Source organism: Peromyscus leucopus, chromosome 3 (genome assembly GCF_004664715.2).
Source record: "Peromyscus leucopus breed LL Stock chromosome 3, UCI_PerLeu_2.1, whole genome shotgun sequence".
Taxonomy (NCBI): domain Eukaryota; kingdom Metazoa; phylum Chordata; class Mammalia; order Rodentia; family Cricetidae; genus Peromyscus; species Peromyscus leucopus.
The window spans coordinates 42,140,763-42,164,422 of NC_051065.1; the positions used below are offsets into that span (position 1 = coordinate 42,140,763).

The 23,660-nt window shown below is 38.3% G+C and overlaps 1 protein-coding gene across 1 annotated transcript in view; it reads right to left on the reverse strand.

Moving 5' to 3' along the window:
- Positions 1–23,660, reverse strand: part of Cntnap2 (contactin associated protein 2) — a 2,034,995-nt gene that overhangs the window by 1,001,439 nt on the left and 1,009,896 nt on the right. Inside the window, exon 9 of the mRNA XM_028876400.2 lies at positions 9,656–9,805. Coding sequence (XP_028732233.1) covers positions 9,656–9,805 — 150 coding nt within the window. The remainder of the gene's footprint in view (positions 1–9,655; positions 9,806–23,660) is intronic.

Below are 23,660 nucleotides of genomic sequence, written 5' to 3' on the forward strand. Positions count from 1 at the left end.
AGGCGTGCGCCACCACCGCCTGGCCCAATTAGGTTTCTTAGAACCATAAATCACTGACTTCCTAATCCTCTCCAGTCTCAACTGTAGAATTTTGCCATGGATACAACAGAAACCAGAAGGAACACATTATTAAGTTGTATTTTCAAGCTGGAAGTATATGTAGTGGGAATTTATCTGTGGACTAAGACTGCTTCTGTAACAGCATCTTGACTGAGCCAGACTTCTCTTCCATGACTTGTTTTTAACAGAAAAGTGGCTTCTACATAGGAGATTATTTGAAATCTTAGTGCACAAGAGCTGCTTCTGAGTAAGCAGATTCCTCACCATCATTACTCCCCATGTTGGAGAATTTTTGGAAATTGACTGAGAGCCCACGAGAGGAAACCAGGAGAGAGAGGATGTTAGGGTTTGTGGAAGAGTATGTGTGGTGGCTGAGCATGGAGTGGCTTTTGGTCTTGTTACTACTGAAGGCAAAATGGTTGGTTACAACTCATATAAGATAATAGCTTCTTAGATTTAGGATGTACCAGATAGGAGCGGCTCTTTGGGGGAACACAACCCAGTGAACCCTGACTGAGTGTGGCTCAGAAAGAGACAGCATGGAATAGTAAAAAAAAAAAAAAAAAAAAAAGGTACACACAATCCTTTTTATCAGATAGAGCGGTGACATCTTTGATCTTTTCAGGTTACTTCCTGTACCCACGTGTCAGACAGTCCTGTTGGCTAGCATCTTCTACTGTATATCCAGACCTGATCATTTTTCACTTGTTCCATAGCTATCATCAATCTAATCTGTCTCTGTTTACCAGGAATAATTGTACCATTCTCAAAACAGCCTAAGGATAATCAAAAATATAAGATTCATCTGATCCAACCCTGATCACTGTTCAAGACAATGCACTATCTCCTCAGTGCACCCCAATCCACACTCACACCTTTCCTAAACCGTCTATACATTCCAGTTATATATGTGTTCACACTTCTCTGAATACTAGAGATGTTCTCTTGCATTTTCTCTGGGTGTCTCCACTCCCTGAGGCCTCTTCCATCTTCTTACTGCAGGCATTCTCTAACATCTCATTTTAAATTACAAATCTTTAGCACGTTGCAAAGAACTTTCTAGCCCTAAGGTGTTTTAGCTGCACATTGGTATTTCCATGCATCATTTCATCTGATCTAACAAAGAGTTGTTTATAGCTTGTATATAGTTGTTCATATGTTCAAGACAATGCAAAGTCTCACAGTGCCCTCATTGTAGCCAGAGACCTCTCTTTACCTGCACAACCACCCTTGTTTCATTTGGGGGATGAGAGTGGAATATTACAATGTCACTGGAGGCAAGAAGTACTGTAGCCCCTTGTGCATGCCATCATTAAATGTGTCCATAGGAATGTTAATCCAGTCAATGAATAAATGCATAGTTAGAAACTATTATTTCTCAAACTGAGAACACTTGAGTTGCATTAAAGCATACAAAAGCCATTTATCTTTGCCCTCTGAGAGCTCCGCTAGGGTGACTCCAACAATAGACAGAAAACTAAGAAAAGAAGTGGTTGGTAAGAAGTGATTAAAATCTGCTGGACAAGTGTGGTTAGGTAGGAAAGCAGAGTGGGATGAAAGGGCTCTAGGAAGCTCAACTAGAGGAGGGTCTGGAACATGTGGGAATGGGCCAAAAACACCTGGGGGAGGAGACTGGTAAAGTCTCCCAGAGTAGGGAACTCACTAAGAACTATATAAAAGAGTAGACCAGAAATGACTTATATAACAAGACACAAACCTATCAGCAAAAGGAGTATCTAGAAAAAGAAGTTGTTAGTGTAACACAGGCAGGCACAAACACACACACACACACACACACACACACACACACACACACACATCAAACAAAATATTGCCCCAATTAGAAATTAGTTGAAAATTTATTGCAATGGGACAAGAGGAAAGGATTAGGGTTAGAGACATAATAGTCCTATTTACTATTAGTACTAGTTTAGTGGAAATACTTTATCTTAGAAACATTTACACCTATTTTTAGAATAAATTTATTTATTTTACAACTCAGCCAGTTTCCCTTCCCTCCTCTCCTCCCAGTCCCTCCCCCATGCCCCTCTATTCCCATCCCCAGTCCACTCCCCCTCAATCTCTGTCCAAGAAATGGCTGGTCTCTCATGAGTACCAACAAAACATGGCATATCAGCTTGCAGTAAGACTAAGCACCTCCCCATGTATTAAGGCTGGACAAGGCGACCCAGCATGAGGAGTAGGGTCAGAAAGGCCCGTAAAAGCGTTGGGGACAGCCCCTGTTCCCAATGTTAGGAGTCCCACAAGAGGGCCAAGCTACACAACTGTAACACACATGCAGAGTATCCAGGTCAGTCTCTGCAGGCTCCCTGGTTGTCAGTTCAGTCTCTATGAACCCCCATAAGCCCAGGCCATTTGATTCTGTAAACTGTCTTCTGACATTTACACCTATTTTTTTTTTTTTTTTTTTAGTAAAAGCATTATTGAAGGGAATAGAAGCAGCAACATGTATAAAATAATGAAATGGAAAGATGAGGCTGTAGAAATCATGGAAATTATTACTAGAAAATTCCTATAGCAATCTAATTTAGCTGTATATTATACAAAACATTTGATTATATTATTTGACATCTCATATCTGAGGTATGAAAAAGTACATTATGATGATAGTTTGAGTGTCAATCTGTAGAGGCCTCAGTGTGAAACCTAGTCTGTAACACACTAACCTGGGTGTGGCTGTGAAAACATTCTGAAATGCCAGGGTGGTCAGCTTCTACAATCTGCTGGCTTTGAGAAAAGGGGACCTTGTCTAATCAGGTGAGATCCCATAAGGCCACAAGCAGAGGTTCTTGACATGGAAGTTAGAGTAGGTGTCTATTAACAGGACAACCACAAATGTGATGTGAAATGATGACTTTAGAATGCAAAGCACATGGAACCATTGGAGGTGGGGGCAACCTCAGTTGTTTGAGGATTAAGGTAATGCCACCTCTTCAGTCATGTGATGTTTCAAGCATCATCTGTAGGCTCTTAGTTATACCCAGCATTGTAATCCCTCTGGATATAAATGAACGAAAGTAGAGTCTCAGTTCTATAATAGAAGAGTTGAAATCAAAGCATATTTGGAAGCAAAGTCTGGGGATTTGGAAATGCAGGCTTAGAAAATGTTAAATCTATTGCGTATTATTTCAACCAGCAAAGAGAAAATGGAACACTGATCCAGTTTAAGGACTTAAATTCTCAGGAAAGTCCCCATATTTGTTTTGAAGATGTTTCCTAAGAGATCCTTTCAAGTATAAACCTGCAAACTTGCCCAACACTTACCTGATAAATGTGGGTGCTGTGGGATGTTCTGTATGGCAAATGTGTTGCTCTGATTGGTTAGTAAATAAAACACTGATTGGCCAGTAGTCAGGCAGGAGGAAGTATAGGTGGGACAAGGAGGAGAAGAATTCTGGGAAGTGGAAGGCTGAGTCAGAGACACTGCCAGCCGCCACCATGACAAGCAGCATGTGAAGATGCTGGTAAGCCACGAGCCACGTGGCAAGGTATAGATTTATGGAAATGGATTAGTTTAAGCTATAAGAACAGTTAGCAAGAAGCCTGCCACGGCCATACAGTTTGTAAACAATATAAGTCTCTGTGTTTACTTGGTTGGGTCTGAGCAGCTGTGGGACTGGCAAGTGACAAAGATTTGTCCTGACTGTGGGCAAGGCAGGAAAACTCTAGCTACATGTGGGGGAAATTTCTTGATGATAATGAGGTATATATGCACAACCCCATGGTACTAAGGAGGTTCCTTGAAGCATTCTTCCTTGCTATACATGGTAATTGATGAATATTATACAAATGTACAGACACAGTATAATATCAAGATGACTCAATTTCTTTTTTGCATATGTCTCATGTGAGATGCATGCATGTTTGCATGTTTTTGAGTATATATGTGTACATTAGCACATGTGGCATGCCAGAGGTTGATATTGGAGGTCTTCTTCAAACACTCTTCATCTTATTCATTGAGGCAGGATTTCTCATTTGCAGCTAGATCTTATGAATTGACTAATTTGGTGAGCCAGCTTGGTTTTGGGATCTATGCTTTCTGAACAGGCTGGAATTGTAAGCCAGCCATCAATGGCACTGGACTTCTATATGAGTTCTGGGGATCTAGACTCTGGACCTCATGCTTATATAGTAAGTGCTTTATCCACTGAACCATCTCCTGATCCCAATTTCCTCTTAATTATGTGTGTCCTAGCTTCACTTCTGTTGCTGTGATAAAATAACCCTGAAAAAAAAAAAAAAAGCAACTCAAAGGAGAAAGGAATCTACTTCAGCTACAATGCCAGGGAACAGTTCATCGTTGTAGGGAAGTTGAGGCAGAGATTTCACAAAGGTAATCATATCATATCCACAGTCCATCTCTGTGGGAGCCTGGTTTCAGGTTCCTTGTGACTTTACTCAGCATATCCGCATAGGGAGGATGATTAGGACCATGGACCTGAGTGCAGATGTCTGAGATGGTCTGCACTTGGTTGTGCTGGGGGGAGTTCTTTAGCTCCACCCCTTGGCGTCTCTATAAATACCCTGGGGCAGAGACAGTCAGGGCTCATTGGAAAAGGTTCCAGGCCCACTCAAGGCTGTCCTTTATTTTCTGTCTGTTTATCTCAACAATCTAAATGCTTCTATCTAATATTTCCTGCTCCTCGCACTCAAGAAAACTCCAGCAAACTGTGGGGTTGGTGGGTAAATGCCCCACAAATGTCAGAGAGAAATAGTGGATATATGCTTTCTTGCTTGAATTCAAGCTTGATTTCTCTGCTCCTACACAATTCTTATGCACCCTTAAGAACGTACTTATAAGTAAGTTCTCTTATACTCTCTGCATAGGGAATGGTGCTGTTCACAGTGGGCTCTATCTTCCCACATCAGTGAACTTAGTTAAGGCAGTCACCCACAGAAATGACCACAGGCCAACCCAGTGTGGAGAATTTCTCATTTATACCCTTCCCAAGTGATTCTAGCTTGTGTCAAGTGGACAACAAAAGCTAAGCATGACAATGTATTTATTTGGGAAAGGTGCCAATAAAGAAGGGTAAGGCAGATTTTAAGGGGCATTCCTTTGTCAGTGTGGTTTGTTCTCATTACTATTTTTATTTATGATAAAGGTCTCTAATACATTCATTTCTTTTACTATACTAGCTTCTTACTGCAGCAAAATTCAAAGTCAAATTTTAAATTCTGCTTTAGAAAACTTACAAAGCCACGGAGGCAGATTTCCACCCCTTGTCCCACAGCTTGGCTTGGCTCCAGTTGTTTGCTGACTCAATCTCAGATACACACTACTTGCTGTTCTCTTCTCACCCAGTTAATGTTGCTTCCTTACACCTGTAGATTCTTTCATTACAATGATGCCTTTCCCTACTGTTTTCCTTTTACATGTTTGGTTTTACACAGAGACTTCTAACATTTAAGAGTAATGAGTTTGGACACTCTGATACACCAGTTTGGCTTCTCTCAGAAACACTTTCTATTGATTTCCTCATACATCTATATTTGGCACTATTTAGAGGTCACAAAGTTCCATTTGTAAATTTAGCCAACAACAATCATTTCACCCCGTGGGCCCTAGGCTCTAGTTTTCCCTGATGGTGTTTGTTTGACTCTCCCCTTTAGCTATAGTTTCTTAAGTTTGTGATTGATGTTTAACTCCTATAAGATCCATCTTTGAAAACACATAATAGAAAATCAGAAGTTGGGGGTCTGTTTTAGGAAATATGGCAACTAGAGAGTGTCATGATTTGAATGTAAAATGCCCCTGTAAGTTCATATATTTGAATGCTTGGGCCATAGCTAGTGGTACTGTTTTGGGATGCTGATGAACATTTGGGAGAGGAGACCTTGCTGGAGCAAGTAGAATTCTAATGAATAGTCCTTAAGATTGCTATTACTGTCTTCTCTCTGCTTCCTCGACCAATGAGGTATGAGCAAGCAGCTGCCATATACTCCAGCCTCTATAGCATTAGCTGGCCCTATGACTTCCCTGTTAGGAGTGTCCTCAGATTGTGAATAAGAATGAAACTTCCTTGTGTTCAATTTTGTCTGGTCATGTATTAAGTGACAGCACTGAGAATGTAACAAACACAGAGGGACTTACGCAGCTAACCTATAGCTTATTATGAATGAGCTGTTTGTGTTGTTCTAAAAGGTATGCTAATATTCTAAGCTGGATCTGGGCATGTAGTCTAATTTGGAAATAACGTTGTCATGGAGGTATCCAGAGGATGATGAGGTAAAAGTGGCTAGGGTGGGCTCTAAATCTACACCTCCTGTCCTTATCAGGAGGAAACAGACACAGACACTCAGAAGATTTGAAGATAGATGCAGACATGAAGGTCTATCACAGAAGGAGTACCAAGGATTGCTAAAAACTCTCACTAGCTATAGAAGTCAAAGACTCCTTGCCTACATCCTTCAAAGAGAACACAGATCTTCTGATACCTCATAACCTGGCTCTAAATTTCCTGTATCCAAACCTGAGAATAAATCTCTACTGATTGATGTCACTGAGTTTGTGGAACCTTGTTATAGCAGCCCTATGAGTCTAATACACACCACAAACTCCTTTTCCCAGACTTCCATTTTCAGATCACAGAAAAATATCATTTGGTAAAATATTTCTGACTCCTGTGATTTTTGGAGTGAAACAAAACGAAGTTAGAAAACGAACTTCAGAGACCTAAAAAAATATGATCCTAAGCCAGGTGCTTCCAAGTTATTCAAAAATTGTATAACAGCCCAGTTAACCCAGCAATTTCTAAGACTCCATCTAGAAGCTTTACATGACAAATTTATAGTGCATGTAGGTTCTGTAAGGAATTTTCAGAGACTCAGTTGTACAGAGGAAGGCTGGCATTATTTCATAGGTAAGGACCACAAGTCCTGGGACAATACTCCTAAATAAATCCAATAGGGAAATACTTCATATTTGTATATATTTGCATATCTATCTAGTTAGCTACTTAACTTCTGGTCTACTTAAGTGAGGGCTGAAAGACTAGTGTAACAGACTACCTGTGTACCCTCCTCAGAATTTATATATGGAAATCTTATCACCATCCCCATCATGGTATAAAACTGAGGTTGAGGGTCTCTGGGTAGTAGTTAGACCATGAGGGTAGAATCCTCAGGATGAGATTAGCTTCCTCATAAGAACAGATATGGAGGAGATTCTTTTATTCTCTCAACATCCTCCTAATCCTTCTTCCATCCTATACAGTGTGAAGACACAATAAGAAAAGGGTTGTCTGAAAGTCAGGAAGATAGTCCTCATCAGACTACATCAACAGCACATTGATTTTGCATTTCTTGCCTTCAGAGAGAAAACTTGGCGAAAGAGATGTGACTGGTTAAGCCAATCACTCGATGTGGCCCTGGTACTGTAGGTGACAATGGCTAGACATGGATACTGGTGTGTCTAGATTAGAAACTAGAAATGGATGGACACTCCCTCTATTAAACCTCATTAGTATCAGTACTGTGAAACTCAGAAAGCTCTCCTGTGCCATTGCCTCTTACATCTGGTACTTTCTTGTGAGCTGCATGCTCAGCCTATGCTCTTTAGACTTCCCCTTTTCCATAGAAGCCAAGAACTTTCTTACCACAGCTGTTCCTTTCCAATGAAAACAGAGAGGATATTAAAAATAATGGCCTAAGTAATGTTAGAAACTTAAAGCTGTACACATATAACCATGGGCCCTGGCTGCTATCTAAAAAGCCTATTATCCAGTAATTGGTTGATAAATAAATATAATTGCTTCTTTTATTATTATCTCAATTATTAAAATTAATGAAGTGTTAAGGAATTTCAGTCAAGAGGTAGAGATAACAGCTAAACCATCTATGACCTCCTTTGCTGAAGAAATATCCCCAAAGATTGCTTGCTTTGTGATTTGTGTATTCTCACACAAGAACAAGGTGGAGGAAGTGCATCATCAGAAGCTTGACCTGTCCTAGAATTGCCAGTGAGCAGGCACAGAACCATGGGAGCACATCCTACTGGAAACAGTCAAGATGATGCAACACAGCCAGGAGCTTCACTTATTGCAAGCCTTTGCTTAGGGCTTTCATAGACTGGAAATGCCATCATTCTTTATCCTTCCTTCTCTCCTACTTCTGGTAGCTGTTGTCTTTCAGAGGAATCTCAGTGGGGCAGGGTGGGCATTAATTCAGGTTCACCTGCATCCTGTTCTTGACAACATATGTCTTAGAATCTCTTGAAGCTTATATTTGTGCAGTGTCTCAGTACCTCACCCGGTATCTTAATGTTCTAGCAGTTAGCTGAGATTTGGAGTTGCGATATGTTTTTTACACACTTGGAGGACTCAGTTGATGAGGACATGATTTAAAAACAAAACAAAACAAAAATCATGATTCTATATGGCGGCGTATCTTAAAGGCAGAACAAAGACTCAAGAGGAAGTCAATATCCTCCTGACAGGGTTTTCAAAACTCAAATCTATAAAGCAATAAAGTACAGCACACCACATCCTGTAATCTATATCACAAATGTAAGGCTCCAGCAGTTTGTCTATCCACTGGACTGAGATGGATAGGAGCTACTCTAGGCCTTTGGTGACCTCATCCATGGCAAACAGCCTTCCAGATAGGAGATTAGTGGAGACTGTCAAAAGCTTTTCCGCTGACAAATGCAATCCATGTACTATGACAACCATGGGAACTCTTGGCCCAAAGCTGATTATGTTCAACACACACTTGGAGGGAAACTAGTATTTGAATGAGTGGCTTTTGTTTGTATCAATCAACTCCATTCCTTCACTCAGAAGACATTTTGTCCCACTTTCATTGACTCACCAAATATTCACTGAGAACCTTTAAAATGTACTACAAACACCCCAAAACTATCACGGATTAGTGACTCAGGACATACTCAGAACTTCTCGAAGTTATCCCTCCACAGTGGCAGAAAATCCCCACCTAGGAGCACGAGTTCTTACATTTAGGAGTCAGTCACTGCCAGAACATGTGTTTCTTCTTCCACACTATTTAAAATAAACTGCTTATCTTTTCTATTTTATAGAGTTTACTAATTCATTTATAAATATTTATTTGCTGTCTGTTATGTTCTGGGAAGTTCTTTAGGAGTAGGGGATAGGGCAGGAAACTTGACAGACAAGGTAGGTGCTCTTAGATGGAATCACTCTAACAACTTCAGGAAAATAAAGTGCACATACAAGATAGGAATATATATTCATATAAACACAAACTTGAGTATTGACTAAGGTTTAGGAGAATTTTCTATATATTGAGTGACCAATCTGTAGTTGAAGCCACTGATTCTAGAAGAGAGTATTATGTAAATTGCACAGACTCTCATGCTTTATGCTTTGAAGATTTGAATCAAAGGGTAGGTAGGATGTCACCATATTAATAGCATTTTTTGTGAAGCAGCAATTTCTTTAACCTTTTAATTCAATGGAATGACACCTTGCTTTTTCTTTATCCTAAAATCTACCAGGTTCTTTGGATTAAATACAAGTACTTTATACACTCTTTGAAACCCTTTTCTTTTTTAAAGTAAAGTATCGGCTAACCTAAAGCATGGCTTTCCTACCTCCAAAGAAATACTTCTCGCCAGTCTTCACTTGAAGAGGACTATTGGTCCGAACTGCTGATGCTTCGTCTCCATCAATGGTAAGAACTGCAAAGTTTTCCTTGGCCAGAAAGCGAACCTCATGCCACTGCCCATCATTCAGTCCAGAGCCTGGGAGGTAGAAAAGGAAAGTTTCCAAAGTTGGTTAAACATAGTTTTTAAACATTACAGTACAGTGATTTCATTGAAAACCCACAATTACATTACCTTTATAGAATTTAATTTGATGTTTGGATAAATTTATACAAAACAGGGTGTTTACAGAAATTTAACTATTATCTCCCTTATTTGGGTAATTCATTTGAAGTGAATTCCTTGTCATTTGGGAATATCTACATATTAACATTTGTTTGTAGTCATTCAGGGAATTCATGTGCCTGAAAGTTACACAGTTTCAGTTTGATAGGAATAAATATAATATTTTCAAAGGTTTCATTTTTATTCTAAAAAAATATGTTTTTGTGTGGGTATGGGAGAATGTGGAGGAGAGTGCCTCTGAATGAGAGTATCTATAGGGCAAGAAGAGTAAGTAGAAAATCCTAGAGGCAGAGTTATAGGCAGTTGGTGGCTATCTCTTGATTTGGATGTTGGGGAGCAGAACTGTGGGACTCTATAAGAGTGGTATGTGCTCTTAACCAATAAGCTATATCTCTAACCCTTAAATAATTTTTAATATCAACAGAGTTAGGGATAGAAGTAAATGTTATATATATTTTCATCTATAAAAACATGATGCTGCTTATGTTTTGCATTATCTATGTTTCCTTAACATTTTAGATGGCTCTTCCCTCTATCAAATTGAAAAGCATAATATAACAGAATCTTATAGAAAACACAATTAGAATGTAATTGGGATACTTGCAGGAAAAAATAGTTTGAACAAAGTCATTTGGGAAGAAATGAAAAACTATTTTAATTTAATAACTTATTTTCCAGTTAGCTTTGTTAGGTTCCATTCTGAGATAAAAGCAGACTTATTGTGTTGATTTAATATCTCCCTTAATTTTATAATTTTAAAATCTTTTAATGTAATGTTTTTTTTCTCAATACCCACATCTACATAGTACAGTTTATAGAAATTAAGTACTAAGGAAATGATTCTGCGTGTAGTTGAACATGCTAATTAAGCACTGATCATCATGGGAAATAAAGATTATCTGATCATCAAACCAGGCAGTATGGTAACTGACTAGGTTATATTTCAGCAAAGAAAAACAATCAAACAAACCCGGGATGCCCACATCCCAAATTTATACTTCATTGTTTCTTAACACATTCTATAGGCAGGCAACATTCTTTTGTTTACCATGTGTTCATTTCACTGTAAATAATTAGTTGCTAACAGAAGAGCAGACTTTAGACAAGAGTATTTGGGTGGAGTTTCAAGAGCACCAGGAGAAGTCCAAGAGGTTTGATTTGACCTTGAACAGATCAATGCTATGAAAGAGGCAGGGGTGTTGTTCCCATCTTTTCTGGATGCATAATCTTGAGTATACAGGGAGGAGTTCCCTGAAGATGCACTTCAGTTTCACAAAAGGAAGAGAAGACAAGGCAATGAAGATGTTTAAAACTAAAGTCAGAGTAAATCAATGAAACACAGATGAAAGAAAGGTCTAAGCCCTTAATCATTTAATGCCAGGAGTCTGCAAACCATAGTGTGTGGGCCACAACCAACTTGTGTCCTCTTGGGTTTTTTTTTTTTTTTTTTTTTTTTTGTTTTGTTTTGTTTTGTTTTCTTTTGAGATAAGGTTTCTCTGTGTAGTTTTGGTGCCTGTCCTGGAACTCACTCTCTAGACCAGGCTGGCCTCAAACTCACAGAGATCTGCCTACCTCTGCCTCCTGCTTACTGGGACTAAATGTGTGCGCCACCATCACCCAGCTGTCCTCTTGTTTTTACACAAAGTGTGCATTGAGAATGGCTTTTATATTAGTAATTGGTTGAAAAGAAATTTAAAAAGAAAGAATACACACAATTTAGTCTGTATTAGAGATGAAAATTTTCATAATTCAAAGTTTAGCACCACATAAATTTTTATGGGACTACATTTAAGTCCACTGGTCTGTAGGTCACTGGCCCGACAATAACTGAGACAACTGTCACAGTCATTAATGTGGCCACTATGCTCCGATATCAACTTAGTGGTTATTCCCATTAAGAATATCAACTAACTGTGGAGCCATATCATCCACAAAAATGCTATTATAAAGAAAAAAAAATGAACCTTGTTGGAACTTAAAAGATAGTCATATGGCTATAGCATTTACTCATAATAAATACAAATACAAACAGTGACATCTCATACTTTCCATCAGGAGTAAAATCTGAATTTAGGGGTTTAAAAACATTTTGTTGCAGTGGAGAACAATACGAATCATTCTTAAGGAATCAGTATGAAATAATTATCAAATTATTAAATATATAGTATAAATCAATGTATATACGTAACACATTAAACTACAAACGTGTACATACAGTCAACAAAAATGTCTGCATTCACACACTTTGATAGAGTATTCTTAGTGTACACACATGTAAACAACCACTTGGATCACACCATACCCTCTAGATTATGTACATAGATATCAACCTAGAGTGTTAAATTGTCCCTCAATGCTTTTCTAGCTTCTGTTCCTTCCATTTCAGTCTGAAGTCCCCATCAAGTGGTGTAATCCTCTCTTGAAAATGTAAGCAGGTTCATGACATTTCCCTTATGAAAATTTTCTGTTGCTTCTGGGCTCAGTAACAACACTGGCCAAAGGCCTAATGGTGACAGGGGTGTCAAGTGTCCCATCTGGAATGCCTTCTGTGTGCTGTCTGCATGGTTTTACTCCCTCACTACAGCCTCTGCAAATGCATCGTATACAGAGATTTCATAATCCTGTGTGTGAAGTGACATTTTCCCCATCTCCTGACAACACTCTTTTTATGAACTTTGTTTTCTCCCAAACAACTGCTAGTGATTAAGTCTACTTTGTCTTCAATTGTTTGTTCCTTTGTTTGTTTCTCCTACTTTTAAAGAAAGATGGATCTATGCTTCTTTTATGCATATGAGTATTGTGCCTGCATGTATGTATGTACTCTATGAGTGTGTAGTGTCTGTAGAGTCCAGATGTGAGCATCATGTCCTCTAGAACTGGAATTACAGGTAGTTGTAAGCCACCAAGTAGGTCCTGGGAATCAAACCATGATCCTCTGAAAGAGTAGCAAGTGCTCTTAACTACTCTCTCATCTCTCCTACCCATAGTTTTTGATACGTTTTCTGATATTAGAATATTTCTACTATTTTATTGCTTGTTTAAAATGCATTTCAAACAGTATGATGCACATATTAGGTGTGAAAGAATCACTGAATGAATCTGAGGGTGTCCAAAGGAACAGGAGTCTGGCCTTTGAAGTGTCATGGATAGTCATGCTGAAGTTGAGGCAACAAGAAGTGGAAAGCAGCAGAGGCTTCACTGCTAGAGAAGTCATATGCATAGGGATGGATGCTGAGAGTAAGAAGTAAGTCCTGTAGATGAAATTTTATTCTTGTTAAGTAGTCTGTTTCAATGTTAATACATCTTCTTGGGAATTTGTTCTGTCCTAACACCCATAACTGACACTCCAGTCACTCAATGAAGCATGTTCTCCTATCTTCCAGTATGCCAGCTTCAGCTCACCCTCAGACATTGCAATGACTTCTGATGATGTGGAAAGTGGAGTGTCTGGCTAGAGGAATTCTATAGGTTAGGGGCAGTGGTCACTGCTCTCAGGAAATCCCCAGGGGATCGGATCTAGCTATCACAATACCAAACATGTTATCAAAGAACCACTTTTGTGACATTTGTACCTTCCTGTCCTACCTCTCTCACTTTGTATGTTCTGCACCAATATAAAATAGTATTTATGTCCCCAAATTCTTATAGGTCCATACCATTTTTTTATACTGATAGGCGACTTTATATTATAATTTCTCATTGTGAAAAAAAGAAGGGGGTGTGTTACTCTATGTTCTTTCTAGAACAAGACAACTACCTTCCCCACATCATTTAATCTTAGTGTTTTATCTTCCTGTCCACACAAAACTGGCAAATAATTCTTTAATTCTTTTCTTTCTAGCCTTTCAAATATTCATGAAAAGCAATGCAAACAAAGCCTCTGTGCTGTAAAATTACTATGCAGATGCAGTCTGATTCTTAAATTAAAATCAGTTAGCTGTCAGGTAGCAACAGTGCTTCCCGAAACACTTCCTTCTTGAGTGGGTCCCTTTGGGTTCTCCTGCACAGTTAATGTCCCAAAGAATGTATTTTCACACTCACATTTGCCTTCAAACCAACAAATGGGATGTGATGTGAGTTAACTATAAGAGCATATGGTTTTGATTTGGGTTTTGAGTTTTGTTTTTACATTTTATTAAACCCTTCCCTGAAATGAAGTTTGGGGACACAGGTCTCAAGGACACCATTATTAGAAATATTTAATCACAAATTCAAACACAAGCCTATAGACTCACTCAGGCAGAGAAGTCACATATTTTTAACTGCTCTAAATGGAAGATCAAAACGCTTTTGTGAAAACGGCATTGCAAAACAGAATTATAAGTGTGACATCACCACCTGTATTGTTCACAACAAAAGGCCTATTATTCTAATCAGATTAAAAATGAAAGGTTATTTTATTTTTCTCAAGGAACTTAATTAGCAGAGAAATTGGACCTCAGATTGCAGGAGCTTTGTTGACAGCCAACCTCTCCATATCCAAGTTTAAACTGTAGTTTCTACTCATTTTAATTCCAATTATTATTTGAAACATTTACTATTAATCATCAATAGCTATGCCTCAGTGATCTTTGAAAGGAAGGGGTCCCTGCATATAATGAAATTCATTCTCAGTGTAGTCAGGATGACCAAATTGCTCAAAATAAAATGTGCTGTTTCTTTTCTATTTTCTTTGTCCAAATGTTATAAAAAGTAATAGCCTAAGGGCTTTCTCCAGAGAGAAATCCAATTTATGATCTCTGCATATGTGAGTATTTATAGATATACTATTCTGAGTTCTATGGGCTAACCATGCTCACAAGTACTTTACTTGCATTCCACTCACTTATATTTTAAAATCTTTAAGTAGTGTTATCTCTCATATATACTAGAGAGACAAAGTTTAATAAATGTAAGCCTCCAATAGTTGGTAAGTGGTAGAGCTTTGAAATGAACTTCAGTTATGTTTCTCAAGGATACCAAATTATTTTGAGATTGTCCTGGATGGTATATTTTGTCAACTTGACATAAGCTATGGTCATCTGAGAAGAGAGAACCACAGGTGAGAAAATGTTTCCTTAAGGCCAGCCTGTAGGCAATTTTCTTCTGGGGCATTTTCTTGATTAATGATTTATGTGAGAGGGCCCAGACCATTGTGGGTGTTGCTACCATAGGCAGGTGGTCCTATAGTGTGTAAGACAGCCTACTGAGCAAGCCATGAGGAACAAGTCAAATAAGCAGCATTCCTCCCTGGCTTCTGCTCCAGTTCCTGCCTCTAGGTCCTTACCTTGAGTTCCCTCTCAGACTGTGCAAGTTTTAAGCCAGATATACCTTTTCCTCCCCAGGTTTCTTTTAGTCATGGTGTTTTATCACAGCGCTGAAAACTCTAAGTCAGAGGTCAAACGAATTTAAAAGAAAACCAATAACAAACCCTTTATATACTTCTTGACCAATCAGAGTGCTAGTTCACATACCATTCCATTTCCATTGTACCTACAGCGATCTGTGTTCTGTGAAAAGCCTCTTAAATCATTTAGGCTAGAAATAAACCAAAGTACCATCCATCTCAAATGCTAACTGTCAATCAATTCTGCTCTTGTATTTCTGCAGTGTTGGAATATCATACGTACAATGTGTCTTTCAATGTTTTCACTTTTTTATTATTAAGAATTTTTCTATTTATTTTAAATACCAACTGCAGATAACCCTCTGCTTTCTCCTCCTGACCCCTAGCCTTCATCCCCAACCAACCCCCCATTCCGACCTCCTCCAAGGCAAGGCCTCCCATGGAGAGTCAGCAGAACTTGGTACATTCAGTTGAGGTGGGACTAAGCCCCTCCCACTGCACCAAACTGTGCAAGGTGTTCCACCATAGACACTGGGCTCCAAAAAGCCTACTCATACAGCAGGGATGGATTCTGATCCCACTGCTAGGGGGCTCCTAAACAATTCAAGCTAAACAATTGTCTCACCTATGCAGAGGGCCTAGTCGAGTCCCATGGGGCCTCCGCAGCTATTGGTCCACAGTTCATGAGTTCCCACTAGTTTGGCCTGGTCATCTCTGTTCCTCTCCCCATCATGATCTCTATGTCTGTTGCTCATAGAATTCCCAATGTTTTCACTTTTTAAAAGTATTTTGGATGAACATTTTTATAGTATAGGCTAGATGAGGAAATTTTAGGACCTTTTCCCTTGGGCATATTTTAAAAAGCCCACAAGTATTTGTATAAATCATCTCCATATTGTGTGACACTTAGAGTAAAGAGACTTTGTATTCACTCTTCCATTTTATCACGAGTGAACTCATGACCTTGATTCTGCTGTGCTGGTTTGCAGAGCTAAGTTGATAACATAGACCGTGGACTTCCAAATAGCAGCATTTCTACTTTTCAGATTTCAGCCATCTGTGTTCCAGTGAAAGTAGAAAGGATGCCAAAGACTTTTTGCTCATGTCTGTCTACCTATAACCATTCCTTCTGCTGCAACTGAACATTAATAACTCCATCTAAACAGGAACTAAGAGAAAATTATGGGACTTCTACAACCTTTCTCTAAATTATATTTATTTTTCCCCTTTCCTGGGCCTCTGTCATTTTGAAAAAGATATGCAAAATCATTTTTATGTAAGAGAAGAAACAATGGATTATCATTTTATTTACTTATTATTTAAGTATATGTGTATACTTATGCCTGAATGTGTACCTAATGCATAGAGGATCCCTTGAGGTCAGTCAGAAAAAGACATCAGCTTTCTTGGGCCTGGAGTTATCAGGTAGGTGTGAAGAATTGATTCTGGGTCCTCAGCAAGAGGGGTAAGCATACTTAACCACTGAGGTACCTCCCTAGCTCTATAAAGAGAGTCTTCTTAAAGTATCTATAAAATTAATAATATTTCTAGATAATTTTTCATCCAAATTAAATGGAATAACAATGAATCTTAAGTGTAGTCAGAAGTTTTCCTGTGTTCTGCCTAGTCCTGCAGCCGCTCAGACCTAAATAAACACACAGAGGCTTACATTATTTTTAAACTATATGGCCCAATGGCTCAGGCTTCTCACTAGCTAGCTATTGCATCTTAAATTAACCTATTTCTATAAATCTATACTTTTCCACATGGCTTGTGGCTTATTGGTGCCTTTATATCTTCCTTCTCCTGGTGGTGGCTAGCAGTGTCTCCTCTGCTCTGTCTTTTTCCTTCCTCCCTCTCTAGTTGGAATGTCCTGCATAACCTAATTCTGCCTCACCATTGGCCAAACAGCTTTATTTATCAACCAATCAGAGCAACACATATTCACAGCATACAGAACGACATCCCCATCACTTAAGAGTGCTTGGAAGTCAATATATGAAATTATCTCAGAATGTAATAGTTTACTTAATTAGTGTGTAAGATTCATATTTAAAATAAACACTAAATGCTTATTTAGTGATAAACCAATTACTATTCAAGTTATTATGAAAACTTTATAAAAAGGAAATTTATTAATAAATATTATTAAATCTGCCCTTCTTATTCATTGTTAAAGACTTATTCCTCTACCCATCATCCTAAAGCTAATAAATCTCTAAAACATGTGAAGACCCATCCAAGTGTGTGTGTATGTGTGTGTAGGTATGTACATGCATGTGCATGTGTGTGTTCGTATGTGCGTATGCATGTGTGTGTGCATATGTTTGTATGTAAGCTATAATATATGTGCACATGCATGTGTTATGTAACCTATGGTATATATGTGGAGGTCAGAGAACAACTTTTGGAGGTCTGTTCTCTTCTTCCTCTGTGGGATTCAGGGGCTGAACTTATGTCATCAAACTTGCAAGGCAGTGTTTTTCCATTCTGAACCATCTTACTGGCCTAGAAAAAGAACTTCCTAAATTATTAAGATATTACTACAAACACAGTAAATATTAGAGGCATTTCATATAGAACACTAAAAGTTTAAATAGGCATGCTAGTAATATGTATTTATTTATCTTAGGATTGCCTTGCCATTGGGTTGCATTTATATTCAAGCATACAGACAATAAGCCCCATAAGAGACTGAGACAGAAATTAACCCATGGTTATCTGGTTCTCACTTTCAACACCAAAAGACTCAGAATGATAGGTAAGAATTTGGACTCAAGTCAGATGTCTGCATTCAAGTCTCTATTATTATTATTATTATTATTATTATTATTATTATTATTTTGGTTTTTTGAGACAGGGTTTCTGTGTGTTGTTTTGGTGCCTGTCCTGGATCTTGCTCTGTAGACCATGCTGGCCTCAAACTCACAGAGATCCACCTGGCTCTGCCTTATGAGTGCTGGGATTAAAGGCATGTACCATCACTGCCCTGCTCAAGTCTCAATTCTGTTGACGTAACTGTGCCTATTGCCTGTCAACCTCTTCCTAGTGCTGCTGGAAGAAATGTACAGATGGCCATTGACTTGTGATGGTGCAACTTAAGAGTGTTTTATTTTATAATGGTACAAAAGCAATGTGCATGTGTTAGAACCTAACTCTGACCTACTCTAGGTCTCATGATACCATCCTATCTCCTGATGCTTGGCAAAAGTACAGATATACAGCTCCCAGACATTCCCATCCCCATGAGATAATGACTGACATCTCACTGTGCTGGGCTGCTAAGCTGTAATTACAGTAGGCAGAGGCATTTAATGCACCATCAACTTATATTTTCAATTTGCAGTGGGCTTATAAGAATATAGTTCTGTCATAAATTGAGATGTGCCTACATATGTTATCATTTGGAAGAGTATCTGATACAGAATTAGCACTTAATACATTTAAGTTTTATCTTTTTACCTCTAAATTTCAAGCTTGGTTGTTGTACTTTCATTCAGGAAATATCAATCATTATGAAATAAGGAGCATGTTAGTTTTTATGAACAAATACATTCCTATCATATAAATTAAATAGTGCAAGGTCAGTAGTAAGGAGCTGGCTGACTTGAGAGGGTATCTAGATATATCTTGGCTACTATCCTGGTCAACAGCTGTGGAAGACAATTCTGAGCTATACACCAAAAGTTACTCTCCTCCTTTATAGCTGTCTTCTTTTTCATCCTCAAAATAGGTCAATTATGCTAGATTATTCAATGTTAACTAGTTCTGAATATGGTGAAATATTTCCAAAAGTGTAATCCATTACAAAGGACTTCTCATTGTGAAGAGTATGAAGGAAAATAGAATTCACATTTTCCAAAATATTTTTTTGGTTTTTAAAAATAGATACTATTGCTATTGCAATCACAAACTCACAGAAGCTACAGAAATATAAAAGAATGTGTCCATCAGCAGTGAAGCATAGTTGGGGGAGGATCAGGGACCCCACCTCTCACTGATGAATTCAGGGAATAGCTTTCAATTGCATACTCACCAATGATCCCACCTGGTTTCATTGGGCATTTACAACCCAATGTACATATTGATGGCCTTGATTGAGCTAAATGGACCACAAAACAAAACTAAGAATCATAATCCTGGGAAGGGATTGGAGGTTTTTGGTAGGTATATGGAGAAGATAAAAGAAGGTGTAGAGAATGAGTAATCAGAGAACATTGCATGTATGTATGAGACTGTCAAGCAACAAGATTAATCAATGAACATACATAGAGAAACACATGTATCTACTGTCTTAGTTAGGGTTTGTGTTTCTCTCATAAAACACCATGCTCACAAACACTTGGGGTTGGAAGGGCTCATTTCCGCTTACAACTCTCAGACCACACTCCATTGCTGATACAACTCAAGGCAGGAACTCAAACAGGGCAGGAACCTGGCAAAAGGAGCTGATGCAGATGGATGAACACAACCCTGGAGAAGTGTTGCTTACTGATTGCTCCTCATGGCTCACTTAGCCTACTTTCTTGTATACTTCAGAATTGTCAGCCCAGGGGTGACACTGCTCACAGTCATCTGCACCACACTAGATCAGTTGTCAATGAAGAAAATACACCACTGGCTTGCCCAGAGGACAATCTGGTAAGGCCATTTTATCAACTGAGGTTCTCTCTTTCAAAATGACTGTAGCTGTGTCAAGTTAACCTAAAAATAGATAGCACACCTGTCTTTCTGTCTGTCTGTCTATCTGTCTATCTATCTATCTATCTATCTATCTATCTATCTATCTATCTATCTATCTATCTCTATCTACCTATCTATCTACCTACCTACCTACCTATGAGTGTTTTATGAGTTTTGACTTAATCCTTGAATCAGATTATTTGAAGTTACTTTATGCTGTATGTATTCAGTTACTTAGTAATTCACAAAACAAAAAATTTCAACTGCATATTAAAAAGTGAATTATTTTTTAACCAAGTGAGTTTAACTTAAAGCTCATGTTTTTCAAGGCATATTCCAGCTTCTGTCCTTATTTTTTTTTCCCATGCAGTAACTAAATTGTTTAGTAATATCTTCTCCAGCACCTCCCTAACATATAATTGTTAGAAAAACTTGTTTCAGATGCAAATATAAAATGTTAATGAAGTGCATTCTATCTGTGCTGTTGTCAAAATGGTATTATTTTTAAAGTAGGACTCTTGAGGTGGGTGGCTTGATTGAACAAGGAGAAACAGATGTTGTACTTATTAGAGACAAGAAGAAAATACTGGCTTAATGAATATTGAAAAAATAAAGTATTTAAAATATAGTCACAAAGTAAAATGTAACATCTGTTGGAAAATGATTCAAATAAAATTACAGTGACAGGCTTTGCAGGCTTTGGCTTAATATTCAGTTTTGAGAGGAGCATTCCCGAGGCTGTGAATCTCTCTTTAGGCCATTACAGAGTTCTATGAGGTAATAATAACATATCTTATAATTCCATAGGACAGGAAGAAAAAGAAATCAACATTTCTGTGTGCATATCATATACTTCCTACATTCTCTATGTAAATCTCATAAGGAAATTGATCTAATTCATTGCTAGGTTTCATATACCAAACCAAATCACCTTAAAAAGAAAAACAGCCCATAGTAGAGCCAAGCAAAGTACATTATAAGGAATGCAGACAGGCATGGATTACTTCTATTTAGTTTTTACTTATTTTATTATATCTGTGCATTGAACCTAGGACCTTGAGCATCGATCCCGAGTCACATCTCTAGCCTTGTTTTTGTTGTATATTTGGAGACAGGTGTCACTAATTTGCCCAGGTTACCTTGAACTCACTCTGTAGCCCAGCTAGCCTTGAACTTGTGATTCTCCTGCCTCAGCTTGAAGAGTAGCTGGGATTACAAGTCCTGCAAGTTATGTATTTTCTGAACAGATAGACTCTTCAAATGCTTTCCTATGAATCATAAAGGTAGAAGGTCGGTTTGGAACACATCTATGTTCTGAAATGACCACTTGAATCTAAGTTTAACATGGATGTACTGGGTAGAGTATGGCACATGAGATTTTTTATGTGACACTTAACCTGTGAGGCATGAGGATTCTACCCCCACATCTCAGTCTCCCTGCAAGGTCTCACTATGAATCCCAGATCAGCTTCTAATTCATTACATCTTACTTCAGCCTCCTGAATGCTGCAACTGGGATTTTAGGCATGAAAACAATGCTTCATTTTAATATGATATTCTTAGGTAGAGTCTCCTTTCCAGATCTCCAGAATCCTCTGAGGAAGAATGGACTTGGGCGGGTTCTTGGCTTATCTGCACACTAGCCTCCTTTTAGGTGTTTCCTGAGTTCTCCATTGTCACATCGAAATTACTACTGAGAAGAAATTTAGAGCTGATAAGTGGAAACTCTAATCACAACCCCTATCATGCATCTTTGCACGAATAAACAGGAATGTGATAAAATTTATGAAGAAATGCAATTAAACCCCTTAAATACTTGAGATAACAAGAAAAGGAAAAATGAGCAGATTTGTTATTTATTCATGGTGAAGTTCTGCTAATCCAGAAAAATCAGAGACAGAGGTTCCCACATGTGTTTAGCTGTCTTTTGACAAACACACTAATGCAGTTCAAGAGAAGTGAAGTACTTTTTTTCAGATTCCTTTCCTTTTTTCCCAAAAATTGTGCTGAATTTACTATTTAAATCTAGAGAAAATATACATTGATTTCTACTTTATACAACAGTACACACACACACACACAAAAAAAAAAAAACCTAGATGGATTTTAGACCTAGACACACAAGCCTAATTGGTAAAGTTTCTAATAGAATATTCTTTAGGCCTTGGGTTGGCAGAGATTGTCCAACAGATATCAAATTCAGCTGATAGATTGTGCACCATCAAAATTCAAAATTCGGGGGAAGACAGAAACTGGGAGGACATATCTGCAACACATACATCTGAAAGTAGAATGACTGAAATATGCTAAAAATGCTCGCAAATTAGTGACATGGAAAGCCAAACTGTACACAGGCCATGCCACAAATGAAGATGAAGTGTAAACACCCTTACAGACATGAGACAGCACCGGATCTGATTCATTATTAGGAAAATTAGTGCTACTCAATTTCCCATCCATTTTAATGCTTGAAAATTAAACACGCTGTCTAGGATCTGGGTCCCCTTGGACTTTCATTCATTTCTGGGGTGAGAGTATCAAACCAAACTATACAATCATTAGGGAGTATGGCAGTTTTTAAACAAAACTGAACATACTTATATTATGGGTCAACAACTGCTATTCTAAATATTTATCCATCAGAATCAAAGTGTATGCTGCCAAAGTACTAACAGGGTTGTTTCCACAGTTTCTTTTCATAACAGCCCCCAAATGTAAATACTTTTATATTTGGAAAGTACATTTACAAAAAAAAAAAAAAAAGAAAAAAGAAAAGACAAAAAATTCTATACAATGAAAAGAAGGGGCTAGTGACACAAGAGCAGAATGGATACGTTTTTTTTAATTGTGATGCATGAAAAGTGATGCATGAAAAAGATGTAGATTTTCAAAATAGTATACGGTGAGGATGCAGAGATGACTGGGGAGTGGGGGGGGGAGTTAATAGCATGTGCTGCTCTCCCAGAGGACTTAGCAGCTCATAGCTGTTTGTAACTTTTGTTTTGGTACAGGAGTGCTAATGCCCTCTTCCGGCTTCAGCAACACCAGGCACACACACAGTGCACCTGCAATGCAGGCAATAAGTGCATATGTGCAAATAAAATAAATATTTCGAAAACAGCACATGACAAACTTTTAGATGGAACAGGCTAGGCTAATCTATGGTGGCAGAATTCCAAGGGTAGGAGCCAACAAGTTGGCTCAGCAGCTCAAAGCCGTTGTTACATAAGGGAGGCAGCCTGAGGTTGATCCCTGGGACCCACATGAAGGTGGGAGGACAGAATCAACTTCTGAGGTTGTCCTTTGACCTTCACACGTGTCATTGCATGTTTGAGCCTTCACTAACACAAATATATCATATAATTACACAAAATATTAGTGAGTAAAATTTAAGAAAAAATAATAAAACAGTGGCTACCAAGGTAATTTGGATGCAAGTGTGAATCTACAAGAACTTTTATGATGTAATGAAAGTATTCTATGTCTTACCTGGGAGTTAACTTCCTATATATAGAAATGTATCAGAATTAATTAAATGAGGTTAAAGAGATAGCTCAGATAGGTAGAATCTTCACTTTGCAAGCAGACCTGTGTTCAATCCCCAGGACGCATGTAAAAGGTTGGACATACAGGTATGCCCTTGTAATTCCAGTGTTAAGGAGGCAGAGATAATCAGATCCCTGGAGCTCACTGGCCAGT